We start from the raw sequence: 16,019 nt of genomic DNA on the forward strand, positions 1-16,019 counted from the left end.
TGTGTGTGTGAGTCTCAGATTGGCCCTGTTTCCAAAAGCCTCCTGAATCTCTCTTCAAATTGCCAAATGAAACGGTTGTGAGATTGGGATGCAGGAGAGATGTTTTCTCCTTCTAACCAGGGGGGGACAGAGGGACTGAGACAACCACTATCTAACCCCTTCCGGAGGTGGTGTACGCCGCAGGAAAGTAAGCTGGTACACTCCAGTCTCCACCCATTCACGGAGACTGTGTAAACCACGGCTGTGGAGCAGACCTGATACCCTGTACATGGGCTATCTCTCGTAAGATGCCCTTACATACAAACAGGTGTAGGTGTTTTGTTGACCTTTCGCGTAAATTGATTATTTTTTAATCTACAAAAAAGCAATTTTTCAATCGGCATAATCTTTAAAAAAAATCTGGATCCAATCTAGATTAAAAACTGTTGTCGATCCTAGGTAGGTTGCTTGTGTAGACAGGGTCATTAGGTGAGACATTCTGATATCAAAAGGACACGGCTATAAATTCCCATTGGGTGGAACTAGAACCAGTAGTGGGGCACGGAAAATTCCTTAAACGGAAATAATAGCAAATTGTGTGTTGTAGCTAGGTCGTACAATTGTTTGTTGAGAAATGAGTTCTGAAACGAAAATGAAAATCCCTTTGAATGCACGAGACATTTAGAATAATAAGCACTATCTCAGCTCCCCATTCTGATGAGGCTGACCTATTTCCTGTACAGGATCTACCCTTTGAGTTTTCATATGGAGAAGCCCCACTGTCAAGCATATGAAGATGGGGATTAATCTCAGCGATAGGGATTTTTCTAATATATTGAGGAACATATATGAGCAAAAGGTGCCACAACAATAGAGGCATATGCTCCCATATGTACATTCTCCCCCCTTTTAAGCATGCCAACAAGAATCATGTGACATTTGTGCAATTATTTCAAATCACGTCATAAGCCCGCATTTCTCCCCCGCAAAGAATGCGAAACACAGACTGCGTTCTACATAACATAAACATCGAGTGCTTTAAGCAATATTCTATCAACCCGAAACATTGCAGTTCGTTGTGACCGCCATACTTGGACCATTATGGAAGTTTGGGATTTGGATTTCAGTAAGGCATTAAAACTATTGTAGTCAACAAAAGCTTTACACAAATCCAATAATGCCTGTGTAGTATTCAATGGCAAAAGGTAATACAGTATTTTATGGCAAGATAAAGGGGCATATATAATAAAGTAATAAAGTAAAGTAAAAAAATTAAGTAATTGCACTTGAAATGCACATGGTGTGACTTTATTCATTGGATTTCAACTTGGGAGTCATATTTCTGTGTATATATATATATATATATATATATATATATATATATATATGTGTATATATATCCATATATTTGTCCACTGGCTTCATTTTTTACAGAATAAAGCCAGTGGACAAAACAATGAACAATATCAAGCATCAATCTTGTGAAGATCCTAGAGGAGAACATCTTATTGGCTGGTATCTCATGACATGGTATCTCCAGGCGACGGTACACGTCGTTTTTTGATGAAGGGGTGCACTCACCACTCCGTACGCGATGGTCTCGGTATACATCCTCATCTCAGGGTAGATGTTCACCAGATACCATCGGAATGTCTTGCACTGCAGCCTCTTCCTCAAAGCCTTACGCTCGCTGATATCTCCGATGTCTATTCCTGAGTCCTGTATCCAAACACACACACAGACACACACACAGACACACACACACACACACACACACACACACACACACACACACACACACACACACACACACACACACAATCACAATACAAGTTAGCAACCCATTGAGGAAATTATGCTACGCTTCACTGTATCTAACCATTGTCTGTTTTCCATATTTTCCATAATTTAAACCTTAGCCAGTCCCACCTCACACAGCAATTCCCTCCTGGGACCCCACCTAGAATCAACGCATCTCTCTTTGAGTGAGCATGCTGGAAGAAACCTTGCAGATTTTTAATACGATGTGATTGTGGGCAATTAAGGGACACGGTGGAGAACAATTAAGTCGCATTGGCTACAACTGAAACAAATGAGTCTAATTAAGAGGATGAAGCAAGGATTCAGCACGTTTCGAAGATCAAAGACAGACGGTCCAAAGCCAGCCACTAAATAAATCATGAACACAGCTTTTCGTATATTTCAAACAAGAATTCCAATATCCGTGCTGAAATATAATAATGAGATGCTAAGGAACATATACTGTATATATATACAAAAATATTCCGAAATAGAAAGTTGAAAGAAAATGGAAGTGCAGAAAATCCTGGGAAATTATACCCCAGGGAATCTAAAATTATAATTAAAATGAGCACTCGTTTTCATATCTAACGTATTCAAGTATTTCAGGGCTCATTTCATTGTGAGATCCTCTTTCGAAAGAAGCCATTATGATATTGCACGAAATTAATATCAAGAAGGGCAAAGATAAAAAGTCATTTTTGTTGCAGAGGTCAGCATTTGAAAATTGAAGGGTCATTATAATTACAAAGTAATGAGCTTCGATGGCTAACTTGCCATAATTATGAGGAGTACAATTTCACAAAACATTCAACTGTGCTGACAAAAAAAAGCTTTTGATAACATCACGTATTCAATATGCAGCAATAGGAGCTTAAGAACATAGCAAAACATGTCTTCTGAGGTGCTTGGTACTGTTGGAGGGCAGACCGTGTGAATAGCCAGACTTTGTTTTTTTTAACGCCTTTGTCTGTGCTTACCGAGGCGTGTGAAATTTTGGACTTTCTGATGACGTAAGAAATTTGCCCTGGCATGCGTACAGTCGACAATAGCACCTCTGTGATAGAGGCCCACCATAGCTACTATGAATACAACATCGGGGTCATCGGGTGTCTATACGCTTCCCTTGGAGGCGTCGTAGGCTATAGGTCTGTAGGCAGAGTTCAGTAGGTGTGTTGTTTTGAGGTGTGTGGAAGATAGGAGGGGACTTGGAAATTGGAACAAGGGGGATTGTAAAAATAAAAAGTCGACAACCCATCAGCACAAAATTTTAAAGATTTTAAAGTAAAAGGTCAAGAAGATGGATGTGATGGACATGATTCAATTGAAAATGTTACAACGTGTTTGGCATTTCGCTCACTGATACACACCCAATATAATCGGTGATAATAATAATTGGTTTATAAAGCATGTTTTGTGTCTGCTGTTTTTCTAATCAATCAATCCTTGACCCTTTCTCTACCCCTTTCTTTCAGAACTTTAGTATAAATTGAATTGGAGAGTGCCGCACATCCTTAAACATGCCATCACATAGGATTGCCTGCAACAGGCCCGTCGTCACTCACCTCCTGAGGAATGTTCCAGGCCATGTACACGTGGCTTTTAAACTCATCCATCCACACCTCCGCCACTCTCAGAGCATTGCGCCTCACATGGGATGTCAGGTCCTCTGTGTAGGGCTTATGGGCGCGCTCGATATGGGCAATCCGGGCACAGGGAAGGACCTCAACGCTGCCCCCACACTGCCACACCTGGTGTTGCACATTTACATTGTTACGAACAGAACACGTCAATTGTAATATATGAGTGTCATTGTAATTCAGAACACGTTTTCATGCCAGACCGGAAGGGATCTAATACTTACTTGTATTCTAGGTCTATTAATAACTTTTAATAGACACATTTTATACAGTCTTTGTGCATTACATTCACTCCAGAGAGACTCTGCCCAAGCAATCTTTAACGTGCTTTTCACCATTGCAGAGCTAGCGATATAACCTTCTTAAGACAGGTTTTAACGTGACATCCATTGGGAAAGTGTTGAAACATGGGCTGTATCTGGTTTAATTGCGCTTTAGTTAGGCTTTTGTTTAGGGAAGAGTACCTTGTGATTAGCCTATTGTGTAGAAGTATTGACCAAGTGATTGCTCTACAGAAAGGAATTCTGCTGCCAGACAGAAGCCCTGTCTCCTCCTCTAACAGGACCCGTTAAGTATCCCACCAGAGGCACAAATCAATCATATTTTCGAGCACAAAATGATTGTGTTCGAGTCAAGACAAAGCCAACAAATAGGGATAAATGTGTGTAATTTCAGAGAAACAGACAAACTACTTTGTGGACAAATACAAATCTAGCCGCATTGTTTAAAAGAACAACGTTGAAAACAAAAGCATCTTCACTAAAGTGCTATACTAGTGAACTGTGTGAGCACCAGCGGCAGCCTGTTCCAGTTCTACATGGAAATGGTCCACGTGAGTCACTTTCATCATCATTATGCACACTATGAAATGATGTATCACGCTTCAGAACTTTACCAAATCAATAATTAACATAACGCAACATGTATTTAAAAAACTGAAAATCGTTTTTTCAATATTTTTGTAATCGTTTGTGGTCTACATGACGAGTAGCCTAGTCGCCGAGTCATTTACTCATGCACATAGCTTACAGGCTATGTACACAATGTGTATGCACATAGCATACACATTAATAATGTCAAGTTACTTCGTTTTAATGAGCAATGATGATCCATAGAAGTCTAGACTTTTTTGCATAATTGATGTAAGTAGTCCTTAATGATCCCAACCAATACTGCCAGGAAATGGACCAATCCACTTGGGTTTGCTGATGATGTATTGTTACTAACTGGCTTCACTGGCAACGTTCCGCTACTTCACATTTGCAGGTGTTGTGGGAAATGATTTTGGTTATTATTATTATGGTTTTGTTATTGACCATCAGCCTGACCAATTTTTGAATGTTTCTTAGCTTGCGGCAAAACATGAATACTAGTCTATGCCCAATAACTCAACAGCTAGTCAGTGCTATTCAACATTTTTATAAGAGCAAAGTATTTACCCTGGCAAAAATGTTTAACACTGATTAAATATGCCTCACTCAGCCAATGGCCAGCTCTTAGTAATGTGGATTCATGCAATCTGGTATCTTTTACTTTTTCTTTTTGAGAAATCATTTTAACAGCGAAACCAAAGTTAAGTTCTACGTTTGGTATGAGGTTTGATCTTACTTGAGAGCAGGTCTGTGAGTCTGTAATTATTTCTCTGCTGTCACACATTGTGCGCCCAATCGGGTCTCTTGAGGTAAGGCTAGATGTATAGCCAGCAAAAATGCTACGGCAGGAGATTTGGTTCAGTGGAAGTCCTCACCTGGAGAACAAGACTGGAGAAGGGGACTATCTCGATTCCAGGTGTATAAGTTTGTATAGCACATCGGTTTTATAAGCCCCATCAGGGACCAACATATAGTACACCTGACAATACTCAAACCTCCCACTGAGCATTATTAAGTCCAGCCCGGCTGTCCTAATTAAAAGTAAACACTATGAAACACAATTAGGGCCTGAACTTAGCAGGGATCCAGGGATCCTGTAGTAGAGCAACAATAATTGTTCATGCATAAAGCAGAATGTTGGCCAATAATGAGTAACCAATCCATCAATATTAATAATGTCCTGCAAATAGGCAGGATTTGGCTCTACATGACTCTGTGTGTATGTAAAAAGTTATTCTGATGTATTTCGGTGGTCTTTGTTACAATTGCTGCAATTGCTTGACTACCGCAATCCCCTTGCCAGCCGCATCTGCTGCAGTGATTTTGGCTGAATGAGAAGGAAGAGCCTGATCACCCAAAGGCTCTAGCTGTTGCTGGAGAAGTGGGAAGTGGCCTTGGTCATTTCTATGTAGGGTAGACGTATCAAAGTTATCATGGCTCCATCTCTCGGGATGTGCTGCTCTGTTTGAGGCCCATCTGCTTGTGGGGATGCGGAGACGAGCTTGGATCCAAACAACTACTGACTCTGTGTCAGCGCTGATGCAGATGCACAAATAAAAGTGCTTGACAACAACTCAAGAAACAACTCACCCCGCTACCCTGAAACTGAGTCTATCATTGGTGTCCTACAAACTCTGTGTTCCCTAATTCACTGTATAAGCCGGAGCCAGCTGAAACACGTTTTCAGAATTAAAAGATTTATCTTCCAACGTTAAATTATAAATTCAATGTTTTGTAAAGATTCATTGGATAAAGCATAAATCATTGGCTGATTTTTACTTTATGTGACGGGCGATGATACCCTCCACCCTCCCCCTAACGCCTCTTGATGAAACCTTAAAACCTCAACATCATAAAAAATACTTAAATACTAAATCATTCCTCCGATTGCATTGAGCCAAATTAATGTCCAGAGGGGACGGTGAGGCCAGACCAACCGAGCCTGGCTGCCAACTGCACTAACGGGCCATTATCGTCGCTAATGTCCTACCCATTACCTGGACGAACAAAGCCACTGCATGACTCACCCTGACGCCCAGCTCAACGTTCTCTCCGCCGTACACTTCCATGCCTTCGTCCAGCAAGCCAATCTCCTCAAAGTACAGCCTGTCAACCACGAAGCAGCCAATCAAGGCAGGGCTCCTGAAACATTGAGGAATGCAGTTTGATCCTATTTTCAAGGGAGTGATTACGAACCGACGTGATTATAGTGAGGCACAAAAACAACTCTTTGTTCTGATTGAAAAAGACTCTTAAGCTAGACGGGGGCTGGGTTGGGTTCGTTGTGTCACTATGATGCACTCTACCATGTGTGTATTTTTGTTATCGTATATTTTATCGACAATGTAATTTGTTACGTGCACAGCAGAACATGCCGGGAATGAACTTTCACCGGTTGTGTAATCTCATGTGCTCGTGGCGAACGAGGGTGAAATTTGCAAGTCGACTCTTATGTACGTCCCCACCTGATGGGTGCACTGTTGTTGGCGTTGTGCCACCAAGACTTGGGTGGGTTGAGGTAGCGGCACCACAGCTCCCAATCAAAGCCCTGAGCAGACAGTGGATACTCTTCAATCTCAAATGTGTCATACTTGATGTTATCAAATGATGGGGAGATTATGCGAGTTCTGTCCTCCTTAATTCGCTGGAGAACTGGTTCGGCCCTTAAAATATGGAGGAGGAAGGTAATTTTCTATAAATATTCAGAAGAAGAAGACAGCTTTATTCCATGAGCGCAGTAAACATGGCAGGAAGGTAAACAAATTTGATATTGTATATACTTGATTAATCACTGAATTGTCAATACTTTCCAAGTAAATAGAGAAGATAAGACAGAGAGAGAAAATAAGTCTTGGAAAGAAAAACAGGGAAATTGGAAAGACAAATTTATGCAAAGTGGATTTTGGGGAATAGTACCAGTGAATAATAAAGTTTTATCTAATAATTCAATTATTATATTCAAGCAGTTGCACACATTTCTTTCAAGTAAACAAAAACAAATACTGAAAAATAACCAAATTCATGCTGAATATTTGTTTTGTTAGAACTGTGGTTAATCATGTTTAAATCGTTTAATCATTTAATCATAACTCATTATTGTCAACAAATAATTGTTGTTGACAATATTTTTTCAGGAGATATTAAGCTGTTGTGTCTCCTCTATTAAATATGTTTGCCATGTCCACTTTGTCAAATATTGGATTAGTAAGCCATCCATGAGTAGAAAAGGCATAATAATACTCTGTGTGGAACACATTTAGAAATTATAATGTGTGATTGTACTCCTTTCACTCCTTCAATGGAACAAAACATATTTTTCAGTATGTCACGTTCCGTTTAACGCAAACGAAAAATAAAAATGTACACACAAAATGCGGATGCAATTTACGCAATCGGAACAAACGCAACACAATGGACGTTGTTCAATTTCCCCATGACAGATTTGGGTCGGGCTGCAAGGGTGCTAAATAATGTGGCGCTCGCAACACCAATCACAGTGGATCTCTGTGGCGGGAGGGATGAGCATAGACTCAGGCACCCATTAACACCCATACCGTATGCATGTGTGCACAACGTAAACAAAACGCCGCATGGACGGATAAAAGCCGCATGAGGGGGAAAAATAACACACCGGCCAGAACTTGGGGAAAAACAACGTCAACAATGGAGCGTAGCCTTCCGAGGCGTTGATTGCATGTGGCGTGTGCGAGGACAGTGTGCACCCGTGTGTGTTGACTCACCAGCCTACGTTAAACTCCACGTGGGCGTCAAACAGGGCCACCACTGGGGCGCTGGCGACCTTCCACCCGCTCACTCGTGAGCGGATGAGGCCCTCCTGCTTGGAATGCCTCACCGTCTTCACGAAACCCGGCCGACGCCGGTTCGTCTCCGAGACAAACTCCTGAAGCTTCTCCTTCAGCTCCTCTGCACACACACACGCGCGCGCACACACACGCACGCACGCACGCACGCATGCACGCACGCATGCACGCATGCACGCACACACACAGTGGCACAGACATACACACATTAAAAACACATACATTGATATTCCTTCGTCCCTGCTGGGGTGTTGGGTGACCATGTGAGATATAGCAGCTACTAGTGAGCAAACTTTTGAACCCCACGACTCCGTTCCATATTTCCCTCCTAAGGACAACATGTCTGGGATAGCGGTGCCAGGAGTAGGCTAGTCCTGCTCCACTGCTTTGATCACTGGACCAAGGAGGCAGCAGCTTCAGATGGCATTCCTTCCCTCCATAGAGCTCACAACACACAAAAACACACACACACACACACACACATGCACACACACGCACACACACTTGCATGCACACACACGCAGGACGACTGCCAATTGCAATACTGTGGTGTCAGCGCGTGCAATCCCCCTTAAGAAATGGAGGAGGTGAGTGTTTGAGGCATTTACCATTGTTATCTCACTCAGTATTCACATGGGGACATTATAAACACTGCTTATTTGGAAGTGTCGGTTATCTGGAGACTATAAATGAAGCTGTGTGTTATTTAGAAAATCCTCTTTTCCCCCCCCAAAGTAACGTCTTACAAGTATTTAGTCTTATAGTTCATGCAGTATTTATCTCATTCTCTATGCTTTACGTATTTAGCTCCAGATTTGCAGCTAAATATAAGCTCATACGCACCTAACCCACACAACTGTAGAACTCTGTGCTCGGTTAAAATATACCATTTCGACAGTCTCGAATAATTGAGCCCGTGTCATGACAGTGTTTCACAGCCCAGCGTTTTCTCAGGCCACAGCTTGGGACATTACCCAATTAAGTAGGAATCAGCTAGGTCAATTTGCCCTTCTCTTTCCTGATGGCTACACCGTCTGCCGCATGCTAATGTCTGCAGCAGGTGAGCACTGACAGGAGGCACCTGACTGTAATAAGGCTGCAGGTACCTGGAAGGTTAGGAGTAACGCATAGCCCCCCGAACAGCCCAACCTGCACCGATCCTCAGGCCAAGCGGGGCCGACAATGTTGAGCGGAGATCGGATTTACCATCTTGGTGATAATGACAATGGTGGAACTATCCAGGGGAGGTGTGTGTGTGTGTGTGTGTGTGTGTGTGTGTGTGTGTGTGTGTGTGTGTGTGTGTGTGTGTGTGTGTGTGTGTGTGTGTGTGTGTGTGTGTGTGTGTGTGTGTGTGTGTGTGTGTGCAGGGGGGGAAAACGGGTGAAATGCTTTTTTGGACAAAATCTCAACATGTGAATTGGGTCCTTATGGAGGTGAAGAGGACTGCTCTCTGATTTACAATTATGTGATACAATCTAAACCTCTGGCAGTCGTGGTAATCTACTTGTGCTTGGAGCGACTCACGCTGTTTCACCATAGTCTTTCAGCGGAATGGGGTTACGGGATCAGATTAGGTTTCCAGCGTTATTATTATAGCTTGGTGGAGATTGCTGTTATCTGTGGGAGTAAAAGCTGAGCTGACGGCACACGTCAGATCAAACCAGAGACATGTGAATGATTGGATCGTCTGGAAAGGGATGCAATCATTTATGATAGTTTGCTTACTACACTCAAATTGCACGATGCTCCTTTTCTCTTCCAAAAATATAACCCTGCTATATTTTGCTTGTCAAAGTGTCTCATACCGCCTGGCACTAATGCTTCTCACAAGCAGCCAAACATTTTTAGATTGCTTCGCTGCCTCCCGAAAGAATATATTTAATACTGTTAGGCTTATGTTTATTTATGTATAGATGTATGCTTCTTTTTTTGGTATGCGTTGATCAGTATAGCGTACAAACCCATACCCAGATAAACGATTATAGGCATGCTATCAATTATCAAAGTTTTGTCCTCATTGTACACCACACAGAGTAAAGAAAATGTATACGTTTGCTAGACGGCTAGATTTAATAGAATTTTACCCAATACAAACAATAATGGATTCTAAATGCAAATGCAGGACATGTAGAAACACCTCATTACTCCGCGGGACACTTATCTTCCTAAAGACCTATTTTTCTTGCTGTGTTTTGTTTTTTTTGTTTTTGAATCCATTGGTTGAATCAAACACGCACAACCCCCGATTGAGAACGTTAACGGGGCCAGAGCAAGGAAAGAACGTCATCAAAGAACGAGCGTTAATTACCGTGACCGCAGATTCCTAGCGATACGGGGCACGACACAGCTTTTCGAAAAGAGGAAACACACGGATCTAGATCATGCATTAGCAGCTGGACACGGCTAACGATCAGCAGACCTCGCTCACTGCTCCGTGCCGTGACGCTGCCTACCGTTGTTGCTGTTGTCGTCCACCAGGATGATCTCCTTGAGAAGGTGGGAGGGCGTCCGGTTCATGGCCGAGTGCACCGAGCGCAGGATGACGGACGAGGCCTCGTTCACGAAGATGAACACGATGCTGACTTGAGGGAGGTCTGCAGGATGGGTCATGTTTTTGCACCTGTGTAGAAATCACAGTAGAAAAGGGCCTTTATAACTCACGGAACGACTTGCTTTGAATGAGCCTGGTAGACCGGTAGAAATGATGCACATCACAGCAGCATCACAGAAGACATGATATGATAGCTTCCCATCCGGAAACATCCGTATTTTCTATAGTCCACATAAAATGGATCCACGCTACGATTTGCCACCCTGACTGCCCGAGTGTCCCTCTGCACACGGGCTAGCTTGCAGACCTTACCCGTCAGGCCGCAGGTCCGGTATGGGTCTGTCCAACGGCAAGCGGTCACTGAGGTAACTGTTGTAGCCGTAGTACTGGAACGACTTGAGGGCCACTCTGCGGTTCTCCGGGCTGAGCTCCTGGCCCCAGTGAGCAAACAATGATGAGTCGGAGAACGATGTGTCTGGCTGACCCTCGTCTCCTAGCCTTGGCGTCTCTGCGAGGAGGGACAACATAATAATGACTAAGGGCTACGACGGAGCACTCGGTCAACTGGCGGGCAGAGGGAAGATGGATTAAATGGACATTGAAGAAAAAAACAATTATTTTTAATGTGCCCGTTCATTTTGGGAAATGCACAGCAGGCCCTGAAGAACAACATGAAAAAAAAGATATAATTTGGGGTGAAAAAGCCAAATAACTTTTTTTCTTGAATGTGTTAATGAGGAATACTAGGGCTATTATAATTTATTTGTTTATAAATGATTAGATCGACTAAGGATATAAATAGCTTGATTAAAATGTGTTCAGGGGCACAATTTAGAGGATTATCAGGAAAAGCTATAAAGAAGTAAGCTCTGCCTTAATGAACAGCATCTGGTTCCTGTACAATGCAGTAACTAACAATTTGTTAACAATATTCTTACAAACCTTAAAACCCTTCAAATGTATATAATGTATACATATTTAAAACCAAGGATAAAAATATGTTTTATGTTTTTGTCTATCCAATAACATAAGAATTGGTCAATGCTCATCTCAAGTCAAGGCAAGGCAAGGCAAGGCAACTTTATTTATATAGCACTTTTCATACACAAGGCAGACTCAAAGTGCTTCACATATAAACAATGTCATACAATAAAAGATATATACAATAGATAGATAGATACAATTGATATGTACATTTTAGAAAGGCAAAGAAAAAAAAAAAGTCAGTCAGAAGAAGTATTCATTGTATAATCATCCAAACAGAGGAAAGCCACCAGCTTTTTGCACTAGACGGTATAAACATCAGAACCCTTACACTGATGAACACAGTTATCATTGCAAATAATGTTCCCCCTTCAATACTAATCGATTAATTCATTTTGGCAATTTAATCACGTTGCCGACAAAATAGTTGAACATTTATGCCTTGTGTTGATAGCTTGGCTCCTGGCTTGCGGGTACCTCCTGCGTCAAGCGAAGAGATCCTTGTATTGTGTGTTAATTAGTGCCGCTGTGCTTGGTAATTTTTTTAGAGTACATAATCAGCTAAATGGCCACTCCCCTCACTGCTAATTGCCTGCCTCTCCATGCTAAATCAGCTCTTCTCAAGTGGAGATCTAGATTCTCAGTTACAAAGCACTACGCATTTTCATATTCATTGGTGTGCTCTTACTAATGCTTTACAAACACATTAATCACTCCATTCAAAGCTTTGCTACGTACACAACACACTAATGTAGCACACTGCATGTAGCAATGGCCTACGTGTTGTTTCCAAAAGCGATTAATTGTTTATTATTGTTTTAGCTCCTAGTATGTTCAAATGCATCATTATGCATTCTTCAATCATATTTCTATGATTTGATTTGTTTGGATTTAACTGGATGAAAAAATGGTAGAGTGAGAGTTGAGAAAATGAAATCTTGCCATGTGAATGAACATTAGGCATACTTTGAATAAAAATTGTAGACCTAGCAAAAAAATATTAGCAACACATCTTAGTATGACAATCCTACTTTATAATCCATCAATAATTTCATTTGAAGAAATTGCCTAAATTCCCTGTGGCCCGCTGCAGCCAGAAAACGATTAGTCGCAAAGTACCAATTTTTTCATTTAGTTCCTGAAAAAACACGCTAATTTTGTTTCCACAAGATCCTCTGGTGGTGGAGAGCTCAAAGATCCGTCTCGTTCAACTATTAGGCAAAAGGGAGAGAAAGCTTTGAGGGCTAAAACGGCTCAATGGCCTGCAAAATGACTGCCAATATGTTTCAAATTGATTCAGTCAGATTGCACTCCTGTGTGTGTGTGTGTGTGTGTGTGTGTGTGTGTCTGTGTGCACAAGGGTGGCGCCATTCGCCACAGTGTGTTTCTTTTGCATACTTAAACTTGCGTTTGTTTGCTAATCAAATGCAGAAGAAATCCCACATCCACCATGAACGTCTGAATGACCCTACACTGAAAAGCCAAACTGTCACACCTCGGTGAGGTCAAGTTGGGTTTTTGTCCTGTCTCCATGTTTTGTCTTGTCATTTCCTGTTTTACTTTGAAGAGTAACTCTCCTCTCGTTTCAGGTCACTTGGCCTTCCTCGTGTGTCTCAGTCTGACTGTCTGAGTGGTTTCACCTGTTCCCTGTTACCCCGCGTATAAGAGTCTGCGTCTCCCTTTGTCTTGTGCCAGTGTGTTAGTATTCGTCGGCGTGCGGTCACTCCAGCCTTTCCACAGGTCTTGTCACAGCTCTGCTTTTTGTCGTTGGCTTTTGCTCCGGTTCCTCCAAGGAAAGATTGCAATGAATATCTTATTGAAAACACCAAGACCCTGCATCGGCGTCCTGTGTCCTAGCCTGGCCCTGACACAAACGATACGAGACGTTATTTAAAACAGGCGTGGCCACTGGTTTCAAAGTGAACCTGTTCTTTATCTTGGTCGCTGGTATCAAACGCAGCAGTATGTCCAGTAGCACCGTACACTCCTCACGCTTCGAACGGAGCATTATGGAACATGAATAAACATTGGCAAAAAAGGCTCTTAACAGCAAAAATGCAAATGAGTATATTAGTATAGCATAAGCTATAAATTCAAAGGGGATGCCAACTTGCAAACAAAGCTGAATAGTGAGAGGAGGTGAGGGGAACGGTGTAATTGATAACACCGTGCACACTTCTATCAGGGTGTCTCACGTGTCAGAATAACACGATACAAAACGTGTAAGGCGCTTTCGTTACTGACTAATTAGACAACAGAGATTCCTAACGTGTGAGGGTTTACTCAGTCCAAGTTTAGGTTGGCTGTGTGTTGGCAGTGGGCGCTACCATGGAAACCCACGAGAACTCACGCTCCTTTAACAGACACATTAGTAGTATATCAGTAAGATGATCATGTGGGAGTTTACCAAATTAAGAGATAAAACAACAACAACAACAACAACATTGCTAACACGGTACCCATACCACAACAGACTACCACAGTGAATAACAGCATTTTCATCTCTCCGCACGCTTTTCTTCATTGGCTTATAGGTCAAGGTCATGGGGTCTGTGAGGCAATTAGGGACTCACAGCTCCATGTGAGGCCCTAACCTTTATGTCAGCACTTGGCAGGGACAACATTTGCACAAGGCTCACCACTGAAGAACAAGAGGCCTAATTTAGGATATAAATGAAAGATGGGGGATATATAGCTGCACGCATGCACGACTGGAAACATGGACCACAACCACACCAGAGGCTGGTGTCTGGTTTAATTTGTGTAAGTGCAAAATAAGTATCTGAAAACATCAACTACTCACAGAATTTAAGCGGATCCAAGGTTCACAACCTGTGTTGCAAATCAATTCCTAAGTATGCTGACCAAAAATGTGGACATCAATAAACACAATGAATATGTATGCCTGCACTGTAGCCCTATTTCACTGCTTTATCCTTGCATGGCAAAAGAGCAACTCAACTCTCTATTAAAGCATGTTCCATTGTTGGATTATTCATTCACGATATAGACTACAATATAACATAGCAACGTATATTTTTAAGCTTTATGGTTGTTCACAATGTTCCCACTTTATCAATATGGCACTAATATTATTAAATGGAATGGTAGGAATCATTTTATTTTATTTAATCATGGTACAACTCCATATCACATATAAATATCCTTTGTTTGGTAACGCTTTAAAAAAAGGCATTAATTAACCAATAATTAACATTTGTTAATGCACAAATAAGAATTAACTAATTAACAGTTCATTAACAATTATCTAATTATCATTTATTCATTGTTTTCATTTAAATCAATGCTGTTCATGTTAATAAAGGTAATGGTGTTCATGCTAACAAAGGTATTCATTTATACATTATTTAACAGGTTTCGGGTTAACCCTAACCCTATTCAATTATGTTCAAATGAATGCATTACAATAACCCTAACACTATAACCCTCATCCCTATGCTAATGCTGTATAATAATTATTATAACTGCATTAAGTAATGTTAGTTAATGCTAAACTAATGTACACTTATTGTAATGTATTAACCCATTTATTTGTGCAACCTAACTTAATGTTATCTTTACTGTATTATTAAGTTAACACCATCACACAGTAAATTACACCAAAGCCAGGTGCTCGGTTGTCAGGTTGGGTTGTGAACAAATCATTGGTGAGTGTGCTGTGTTTAAGATGGTGGGCATCTGTGACTGACTGGGAGAATGAAACAGTTTGTATGACTGGAAGACATTTTGTGTGTTTTGCTTTTTTTTTCTCTCGAAGCCTAGAGGACTAATGGAAGGTTGCCATGGTTTTAACAAAGTCTACAATGCACAGCGGTATAAAATACCACCGTTTTCAACTGTTCCATTTCTGTACCATTTTGTGAACTGCTATAGCTCGTATTGAGGGTGGGTGAAAACAAGACGTTTCATTGAAGCTTGAACATTTAGAACAACAATTGTCTTCTTGCTCTGAAAGGGAAGCGGGGCTATTTCTAGACGTGCGGATGCCCTCTTTGGAAATACTATGCACACTTAACAGGATAGAAATGTATTACGAAAAATGGATTCTACAAAGCCCTCTATATCTTTGGGCTTAAAAGCTAAGGATGGCTGCTGATCAATACTGAAATTGTGTGTGTGTGTGTGTGTGTGTGTGTGTGTGTGTGACTGTGTATATGTGTTTTTTTGTGTGTGTGTGTGTGTGTGTGTGTGTGTGTGTCTGTGTGCATAGTCCATAAAAAGCAAGAGGCCGGTCAGAGAACCATAAATATGGACGACTTCTTCAATATCCTTGTCCATATATCACCATCATTGCAGCCCAAAATATTTCCCGTCATGTTTCTTTATTCCCACTTTCAAGTGCCAAAATTGT

At 41.5% G+C, this 16,019-nt stretch overlaps 1 protein-coding gene across 1 annotated transcript in view; it reads right to left on the reverse strand.

Annotated features, from left to right (window-relative positions):
• Positions 1 to 16,019, reverse strand: part of galnt18b (UDP-N-acetyl-alpha-D-galactosamine:polypeptide N-acetylgalactosaminyltransferase 18b) — a gene marked incomplete at both ends in the record, with an annotated part of 43,276 nt that overhangs the window by 10,204 nt on the left and 17,053 nt on the right. The window contains 7 exons of the mRNA XM_084476100.1: positions 1,561 to 1,698; positions 3,345 to 3,530; positions 6,319 to 6,433; positions 6,757 to 6,954; positions 8,032 to 8,215; positions 10,566 to 10,732; positions 10,976 to 11,171. Of these exons, the coding sequence (XP_084332226.1) occupies positions 1,561 to 1,698; positions 3,345 to 3,530; positions 6,319 to 6,433; positions 6,757 to 6,954; positions 8,032 to 8,215; positions 10,566 to 10,732; positions 10,976 to 11,171 (1,184 nt within the window). The remainder of the gene's footprint in view (positions 1 to 1,560; positions 1,699 to 3,344; positions 3,531 to 6,318; positions 6,434 to 6,756; positions 6,955 to 8,031; positions 8,216 to 10,565; positions 10,733 to 10,975; positions 11,172 to 16,019) is intronic.

Source organism: Micromesistius poutassou, assembly GCF_964030765.1.
Source record: "Micromesistius poutassou genome assembly, chromosome: 12".
NCBI classification, from domain to species: Eukaryota; Metazoa; Chordata; class Actinopteri; order Gadiformes; family Gadidae; genus Micromesistius; species Micromesistius poutassou.